Source organism: Rhipicephalus microplus, chromosome 7 (genome assembly GCF_043290135.1).
Source record: "Rhipicephalus microplus isolate Deutch F79 chromosome 7, USDA_Rmic, whole genome shotgun sequence".
NCBI classification, from domain to species: domain Eukaryota; kingdom Metazoa; phylum Arthropoda; class Arachnida; order Ixodida; family Ixodidae; genus Rhipicephalus; species Rhipicephalus microplus.
In genome coordinates, this window is record NC_134706.1 from 52508472 (window position 1) to 52518338 (window position 9867).

At 45.7% G+C, this 9867-nt stretch overlaps 1 protein-coding gene across 3 annotated transcripts in view; it reads left to right on the top strand.

Annotated features, from left to right (window-relative positions):
• wake (ankyrin repeat and fibronectin type III domain containing protein wide awake) overlaps nt 1–3404 on the top strand; it is a 194576-nt gene extending 191172 nt beyond the window's left edge. For all 3 annotated transcript variants that reach the window (XM_037430900.2, XM_075869179.1, XM_037430899.2), the window contains one exon: nt 145–3404. In XM_037430900.2, coding sequence (XP_037286797.2) covers nt 145–1023 — 879 coding nt within the window. In that variant the 3' untranslated portion in view covers nt 1024–3404. The remainder of the gene's footprint in view (nt 1–144) is intronic.
• Nucleotides 3405–9867: the final 6463 nt, after the last annotated feature.

Consider the following 9867-nt stretch of genomic DNA (forward strand, 5'->3'; position numbering starts at 1 on the left):
TGTAGTTTAAGCCAGGTAGCGCAATTCTCCCCGTGCTGCCTCAGTGGCGCCGTATCTAAATTTGCTGTTTGAGCGTCATTAGTACATGTCTTGTAAAATTACGCACACATTCTTATGCATTTTTTTTTGTTCAAATTTCTGCAGGCATTCTCAGCACCCGAAGTTGCCGCGGCTCGGAGCCGGCTCACGCAACTGCAGGACTTTCAGGCGCAGCTGGAACAGACGTGGCGTGGCATGCGCTGGATCATGGACGCTCTGTCGTTTGCTCGCGACCGCTCGCTGAACGGGGGCCTCCCCATGAGCGCAGTGTGGACGACGCCCGGCTCGACGGCACCCTCTCCCACATCATCGAGCCCCACTCGGCGCCGTCAGACACAGCCGACCATCATGCCTCCCGCGACGATGTCCGCGCAGGCGCGGCGAGCCTCTCGCGTCGACGATCTTATCGACGCCAAGCTGTTTCTCTCAGTGGGCGGCGTCAGCGTCGCGGGTGCACCGGGAGGCGCGCCCGTGGAGATACGACGCTGCGCGTCTGCGTCCCGTTTGGTGCTGGAACGGCCGCAGGACGACATGGACGACATCGAGGAGACGTCTTCGAACGAAGGCCGCGGTGTTCCCACCGGCAACGTCTCGTTCGACATCAACGACGAGGACGAGTACGATGAGGAGAGCGCGGAAGACATCCTGACGTCCTCGACGGCTATGGCACCCAGTGTCCTCAGGGTGTACGCCGCGTACGAGTCGGGCCTTCCGCCTGGCACGAGCATCAAGCTTCACGTCACGCCCGAGACGACGGCCCGGGAAGTGGTTGAGCTCGTCGTGAGGCAGCTGAACACCGCCGTCGTTGCCAAGGGAAGGACGGGTCCCCTGTACGGCGACGAGCGGCTTGCAGACTTCTGCCTTGTTGCCGTCGTGGGTTCGCGCGAGCGCTGCCTGAGCGCGGATTTCCAGCCACTCAGGCTGCAGAACCCCTGGACGAAGGGCAGGCTTTTTGTGAGGTTACGGAACTCTGATGAAACGTAGTAGCATGGATTGACTTTCGCAGTAACAGTGTAGAGGAAATGAACACACACGTGCATGTGGCCGTCACCTCTTGACTGCCAAGAAATGAGGATGGTGTTTCCACTGGGCACCTTGACAGGGATGGGACATTGACTGCTGGCAGCTAATGTTTGCCTTAAGGCCGCGTTGTAGCACCACATGTGCTCAAACTGCAAAGACGTTTGTCAGACAAGGTTGTGGTGGTAGTGATGTCTGCAAAGTGTGTTGGTGCCGTGGTAGATGACTATGCCGCTAGTGTATCTCCGGTCACTAGAGACTTGACGGTGCTGCCTTCTGTGAGAAGGCACGTGCATTTCAGTAGGCTTGAGTTCAAGCCAAGCACTTCACCAGTGAGTTGTGCAGTTATCGAAGGCGGCTTCTCGTATGGTGGCTTTATGATGCAGCCATGTGTTTATGAGAGCTAGCTTGTCTTTGAACACAACGCTGTACTATTGAAAGTTCAGTGGCACATTGGTGGATGTATTGGGAGATGTGGTATCGAGTTGTTGCTCCTAATTTATTTCAAAGTATGTACGGATCCTCAATGGTGCAGGGCGCCATCTTGTTTTCCCCTAATTTATTTTGATTGTTGTCATTCAGTGTTACTGGTAGGTGTCACTGTCGTTTCCCTTTTTGGTGCGGGACAAGCTGCCACAGCAGATAGGCTTAATTGCAATTGGGCTCGTGTGATAAACCTCTGCATGCTCACTGCTCTGGAAAGCGTTGCCTGAAAATGCTTCAGAGGAACGCAAAGTGAGATTTAAATATTGAAACATCCTTGGCAAGGCAGGTTTCGTGGCTAGGCAGACAGTGTGGTCTGTGATCAGAGCTTTAACATTTTGCTAACTTCCAGCAGTAGTAGTGGACGATAATGCTGTATACTGAAAATATTCGTCGAGGACAAAGCAAATTGCAACACGCAGTGCATAGCAAATGAAGCATGAACATTCAGTTTGCAGTGTAAACATATAGAAGCAGCTAAGAACACTATAGAGGTGCCTTAGTCTTAATACTAACACATTGAGTATCCCAAAACATTGATCCACACTTCAACAGAATTAGCCCAGATGCCTACAGCTGGAAAATGTGAAGAGCTCGTTGAGGAAAGCGAATGTGGCAGCCATAGTCAAAGTGTGTCTCGTATTACCATGTCTGTTTCCTAGGCTACGATACTTGTGTTTTTTGCCCACTATCTACATTAAACTCTATAGAATCCTGAAGCCAGGCACCCTGCTTCTTGCACTTTCTCTTATGTTTGGTGTTTACAAGTGAAACACCTGCATGTTTCTGGCCTTGTGCTCTTCGCTCGGAAATACGAAGATTGAAGGATATAATAAATTGTGAGGTCATGAATATAACATTACATAACAGCACTGGAAAATGACATAATTACAGCTGGTCCAGGTGGAACTTACTTAATGTGTATAAAATGGGTCTAGAATGTTGCACTGTTTGACTGTACAGCATGATGCATGGTTACTTCAGAGGTAGGTAAAACTGCGAGGAGAGAAATCTGTCTTGTGATGCAAGGAAGATGCAATGAGTGCACCTACCTTCAATGCAAGTGGAAGGAACATGTACTGGGCAGCAAAGATACACATTTGGTCAGATGCTAACAAAACAGGAGTCTTATTGACACATCAAAAAAACAAATATAGAAATAATTTTTTGAAGTTTTATCGGTGCAAATGGTGAGTCTCTTTATGTAGGCCTTATCTTGTATCCTTTGCAAATTGGTGCTTAAACACGAAATTAGTTCCCAGTTACTAAAAGAAGTATTCCAAAGTACACATAATACTGCTGTTGTGATTTTACAGTGCCCTGAGCCTAACCCTTGTGAGTGCTTTACAAGCATTCCTGTGTGGTCTTGTTCGTGTGCTAGAAAATGGCATTAGCTGCTGAACAGAGCTCCCGGCCAGCTCAAGTGTTGATTATGCTAATTTGTCCGAACCAGGTATTGTCTTCTTGATGACTTATTCACAGCAACAGCGCACTTCTAGACCAAATTTAATTGCAAAAGCAACAGCGGTGTGTGACTTATCGCTGTCACTCAACGAGAAAAGGTGCCACTGATATTTTCTTGTAGTGGCTTCATTCCTTGTGGGTATGTTGCGACACCAGCATCTAGGAGTTGTAAAGCTAAATAAAAGCTTTTAGCTACACCACATGAAATTAGACGTATTCATGCCTAGCGAATCGGGGGCACTGAATTTCCCGACCAGCTGCAGGGAATGGTGATTGTCATGCTCTGTGTTAGTCCTTGTGCAATGTTCACATTCTTGTTGCATCTGTTTGTGTTGATGAATCATGTTTCAATACTGTTGAAAACACATGTATATAAATGTTTTGTTCTTTTGCATACAGTGGCTGTTTCAGTGTGACTCGCTTCTTGTGCAGTGCCCAAGTTATTTCAAGACTGCGAAACCACATTTTAAAAATAGGCTCGCGATCGCACGATACTGCGGTATTACAAAAGCTCCGCATTTGGCTTAGACATGTGTCATAATAAATGCAATCGGCATTGTGTCTAGAACACAGGATGCAGAAGGGACGGACATGAATATGTGGTGCAAATGTGTGTGTGCACAAGATTTATATCAATATGCATGCTTCTTTGGTAGGATACATGCATTGTCAGATGCAGTGTTTATTATTTTATATTAAGAGGTGTGGCACCAACAAGCTGTCAACAAACCCTTTAAGATTGCCGAAAGTGTGCTTGTATTTGGAACAGCATGGAAAGACAGAGTACAGGCACCAGCACTTTGTTCGTCTTCTTCAGCCTACATCTTTGCACACTGCTGTACTTACAAGTATGCACTGAGTAGTTCAAAATTTTATAGGAAGTGCGACCTGTACTTGCACCCGAACAGACACGACAAATACTACTGAAACACGGGCACACATGTGTTTAGGCACTTGAAGGGACGAAGTAAGTGAGTAAGTGTTGCTTTAGATTTTCTGACTTGATGAACTACTGACCTGTGCACCAAGGCCTTCTATAAAAAGTGATTCAGCCAAGCTGACTCAGTGGAGGCAGCCTTGCCAGCGCTGCAAGGTTAAGCAGTTAGCCTATAGGTCACAAATATTTTCATCTATGCAATGTGTCTTGGTGGTTTTCAGCATCGCAGCATCTACTGCAGCAACTAAAGTGCTGACGCCCTGTAGAGATACTTATTGACTACGTTCATTCGTGTCACGAATCAAAAAGTACAAGATGATCGCAAGTAACCGTAGGTCGACAGAACAATCGGAGTTCACTCAAGACTGCCTCTAGAGATACAATTTTCTTTCGGGGCTCATTTGTACTTGGAGTTGCGAAAATTTTCCTCGACCGCACTCACTCGAATTCAGACTCGCTAAGTTTTTTTCTCATTCAGACTCGCTTAGGTTCGCACTCACCGACTTATGACCAAGCCGAATCGTTTCAGATATGACAGGAAAATGACAGAAAAATAAAGACATCTATACTGCTTGCACCCGTGTAACCTTATTAAAGCAAAACAAAACAGCAAAAGGAACAGCAAGCCATCATTGCATCTTTTGATGATTGATTGATAAGTGGGTTCAACGTCCCAAAACCACCATATGATTATGAGTGGCCCTGCAGTGGAGGACTCCGGAATTTCGACCACCTGGGGTTCGAAATTCCGTGGACCCAAATCTGAGCACACGGGCCTACATCATTGCATTGTTTATTAAACATTGAGTTGCAAGTCTGCGCTGCTGTGAATGTCCCTATTTCCTCTACGTACGCGTCATCCTTGCACTTTCTCAAGCGTGTCCATGTGCTAAACAACCAGTCCTACTTGCGTTTGATCGAGACCCTTGATTTGTTGTGCTGGGAATTGCTTGCAGCTGGTATACAGTAGGTTGATGACTAGCTGTTGAGTGGCGTTTAGTACTTGTAGTGAATGGTTAGCAGCAAGAGCTGATCATTGCTAAACTAATTAGCAGTTGTTGATGATGATGACGATCTTCTCATTTTCCGGCACTCGCCCTCAAAGCGGCAATGGCCAAGAAGCGGGCGGCAGGCTCTCTAAGTTAGTGCGATATGCACATAAAACCACCCAATGGAAGTTAAGTTTATGAAATGAAATTGTAAATAATGAAAAAGTGCTGCACGAGGAAACGATCGAGCAATCAAGTAGGCTTTGTGCCGGAAATATGAATGAAAATACACTAACTAGGTAATCTTTTGGTTTCCAACATGTACGCAAGCACAGCAGAGCAAACCTCCCTGTGGATATAACCTAATGTAATCTCTCCAAAGGATAAAATTACTGGAAAGCCTATTTCTGAATCCAGCTTTTTCATCGGCTTGACAAGGTAGCATTTTCTTTAATAATAATATCGACGATAAAATAAAAAGAAGTGGTCTATTGTTTTTATTCCACTCCTAAAGGAAGATAACTTGTATGTGAATGATAATATAGTGCACGAGAGTCTACCTTCAATGTCCCACAACCACGAAAAATGACCAAGAGCGTCGGCCTCCAGCGCAGTGAAAGAGGTCCGTGTCGTTTTCATCACTACTTCTGTAACTGTGGAATGCACCGATGTGATTGCGCCAGCGGCAAAACTAAAAATACGCTGTTATAAGTTTATTTCATTGGACAAGGCACACTATTTCGGAACTATATAAGTAAACACACAACGGTCATTTTGGAGATGGGAAGTGGCGTTTGATCACTTGGGAGTGATGGCATAGTGCGGGCGTTCCAACTGGTTAGACGCGACAAGCTTCCACATTACTCAGCGGACTCATTAAAAACATTGAATGGTAATAAACCTGCAGTGGGGGCTAGTTATAATGACTTTATCTTGTGATGCGCTACGAAAATGAATGCCGACAGGGGGTGATAAACGAACTCGCAACTCATTTCATTTCGAGCATGCGAAGACATATGAACAAGAAAAACGAAAAACAAAAGAAAAAAAGAGCGATGTTATGGTTGAAGATAGCAAAAGAAGGGATATCAGTCTCCGAGTAAAAAAAAAAAAAAGTGGTCTATATCCATACCTTTTCCGTTGAAAAGTATCGATCTTGTCAGGCTCAAAAGAAACGTCAAGAAAACGAAAGACAGAAGTTTTTTCAAACACCTTACCATTTCGACGCCAAATTACAGATAAAATTAAATTTTCAACATTCTAAGGAATTGCAAAATCATTTTAAAAAGCTGAAGATTTCCGACGCGTACGAATTTGCCTCTTTCTTCAAGGAGGCCAGAAAACTTTGAATGCAACAAGTCTCGGACACAGAAATGCAGCATTATACATTGAAGCACAGGCCACGTAATGTACAGATGAACCTTTAAACCATGCTAGCAACTGCGTGGCAATAGCCGAGTCGTTAGGGTGTTCAAATTATCACTGAGAGGTCACTGGTTACAGTGTCAGGAATGTTTAAAAATAGACAAAGGCACATGGCGATGTAGCAACAAACCGTTTCTTCCAACAAAAAAAAAAAAAAACGGGAAAAACATTAGAGTGACAAGGGACCATGGCGCCCGATGGTCCCATGCCGCCAAGTAACAAGTAATTACGAGATGGAGCCCCCCCCCCCCCCCCCCGCGATTTCAGCAAAATACTGACGCAGCACCACCAGGAAGTCCGCCCGATACTTTAACCGAGGTGCCGGGCGAGCTGCATATAGTGTCACATAATTAACTAAGCCGAGTCCGTGTACCCGAAACCTCTGCCTTTAAATGCGGTGGCCTCAGGTTGGCTCTGGGAATCGAACCCGGTACCTCCTACATTGCAAGCAGACGCTCAACCATATTTCTAACGTTGTGGGGGGAATGACGTTGACATCATATACAGCAATTTTATCAATGCGCGACACTTCAGAAAATAAACATTTAAAGGCTCTAACGAATTCGCGCTGCAAATGAGACCTACAGCCGGATTCGAACTGCTGAGTTTCTTGTTATGCAAAGAACACTTACGGGCTGGGACGTCACATCAAATATGGTTTTCGACTTTCTTTGCACATTACTTTAATAAATCTGGCTGATAATCGTCTTTTAGATATTTAAAATCTGATAATCATGTATGACCTTGAATAGAGCTTCCGGAAACGCAAAAAGGGCGCGTAGCACTTCCTTCGGTGAAAGGTGTGACGTCAGAAAAAAATTGAGCCTTATCGGGGGTGATAAGGGCTTCAACTTTTTTCGCTGGTTTTGAGCATGTAGTGCTGTGAAGCCTACTCACAAGGGGACCTTTTAATATCGGATATGACGTGTAGCAGGGCCATCGCTGCAAGGTGTGACGTCAGATAAAAGTTGAGCCTTATCGGGGGTGATAAGGGGCTAAACTTTTTCGACTGTTTCTGGCCATTCGTGCGGCGAAGCTATCGTACCATGGGAACATTCAACTCGGAAAGTGCGTATAGATGGCGCATCACTACAAGGTGTGACGTCAAACAAAAGTTGAGGCTTATCAGTGGTGATAAGGGCTTCGACTTGTTTCGGCGGTTTTGAACATGTAGTGCTGTGAAGCCAACTCACCAGGGGATTTTTTAGCTCAGAACGGACACGTAGCAGGGCTATCACGCCGAGGTGTGACGTCAAACAAATGTTGAGGCTTATCAGCGGTGATGAACGCTTCAACTTATTTCACCGGTTTTGAACATTTAGTACTGTGAAGCCAACTCACCAGTAAACCTTTTATATCGGAATGGACACGTAGCAGGGCTATCTCAGCGGCTTGTGACGTCAAACAAAAGTTCAGGCTTATCCGCGGTGATAAGGGCTTCAACTTTTTTCGGTGGTTATGAGCGTTAACGGCTGGAAAGCCAACTCACTAGGGGACCTTTTGGATCGGGACTGACACGAAGCAGGGCCATCGCGGCGAGGTGTGACGTCAAACAAAAGTTGAGTGCTTCAACTTTTTTCGACGGTTTTGAGCAATTAGTGCTGTGAAGCCAACTTACTAAAGGACATTTTAGATCGGAACTGCCTCATAGCAGGGCCATCTCGGCGACGTGTGACGTGAAACAAAAGTTGAGGCTTATCAGCAGTGATAAGGGCTTCAACTTTTTTCGACTGTTTTGAGCATTAGTGCTGTGAAGCTAACTCCCCAGGGGATCGTTTAGCTGAAAATGGACACGTAGCAGGGGCATCGCTGCGAGGTGTGACGTTAAACAAAAGTTGAGGCTTATCAGTGGTGATAAGAGCTTCAACTTTTTTCGACGGTTCTGAGTAATTAGTGCTGTGAAGCCAACTCACCAGAGAACATTTTAGATATGGATAGATACGTAGAAGGGCTATCGCGGCCAGGTGTGACGTCAAACAAAAGTTGAGGCTTATCAGCGATGATAAGGGCTTCAACATTCTTTTTCGGTTTTTAGCATGTAGTACTGTGAAGCCGACTTACCAGGGGACCTTTCAGATCGGAACGAAAACGTAGCAAGGCCATCTCCGCGGCTTGTGACATCAAACAAAACTTCAGGCTTATCAGCGGTGATAAGGGCTTCAACTTTTTTCGACGGTTTTGAGCATATAGTGCTGTGAAGCCAACTCACCAGGGGATTTTAGCTCAGAACGGACACGCAGCGGGGCATCTCGGTGACTTGTGACATCAAACAAAAGTTCAGGCTTATCAGCAGTGATAAGGGCTTCAGCTTTTTTCGACGGTTTGGAGCATTTAGTGTGGTGAAGCCGACTCACGAGGTGATTTTTTAGCTCAGAACGGACACGTAGCAGCGCCATCTCGGCGACTTGTGACGTCAAGCAAAGGTTCAGGCTTATCAGCGTCGATAAGGGCTTCAACTTTTTTCGGCGGTTTTGAGCATTTAGTGCTGTCAAGCCAACTCACCAGGGGATTTTTAAGCTCAACTGACACGTAGCAGGGACATCTCGGCGATGTGTGACGTCAAACAAAAGTTGAGGCTTATCAGCGATGATAAGGTCTTCAGCTTTTTTCGGCGGTTTTGAGCATTTAGCGCTGTGAAGCCAACTCACCAAGGGATTTTTTTAGCTCAGAACGGACACGTAGAAGGGCTATCGCGGCCAGGTGTGACGTCAAACAAAAGTTGAGGCTTATCAGCGGTCATAAGAGCTTCAACTTTTTTCGGCGGTTTTGAGCATTTAGTGTTGTGAAGCCAACTCATCAGGGGATTTTTTAGCTCAGAACGGACACGTAGCAGGGCCATCGCGGCGAGGTGTGACGTCCAACAAAAGTTGAGGCTTATTATCAGCGGTGATAAGGGCTTCAACTTTTTTCGGCGGTTTTGAGTGTTTAGTGCTGTGAAGCAAACTCACCATGGGATTTTTAGCTCAGATCGAACGCGTACCTTATTGGGGGGAGGGTGGAAAAGGGCTTCAATTATGGTCAGATAACATGGGTTGGGATACTTCGAACGAAATTTGTCGGAAAAAGATTGCCACAGGCATCAACGCCCACTGATGATTGAAGCGCGGCTAGGTGAGGAGGGGACAAACAACCGAAACTAAAAACATAATGTGATTTTTTCCTCAAGTAATCCTAATTTTATATATGTCAAAGTTAACTGTCGATTTACTTTGTAGTGTATCGCACACCTGTTTAAGTGGTTGGTTGCCGAAATTTTCTGTTGAGTGCCATAAATGGGGAAGGGGGGGGGGGTGCGTATCCAGGCAATCTGCTATTACACTTTGTGTCTAGTTGCGCCTGTTAATTGGTTCCGCGCATAGCAGGTCAACGAGGAATTGCTTCTTTTTGAGTGGTTGTTTCGTTCGTACCTTCAGTATATATAATTTGCTATTGCGCTGTTTACTAGTTTGACAATACATATCTCGACTAGCTGAGAGAGTGTGTCGATAGCCGCTCCTGTAAATGCTGACT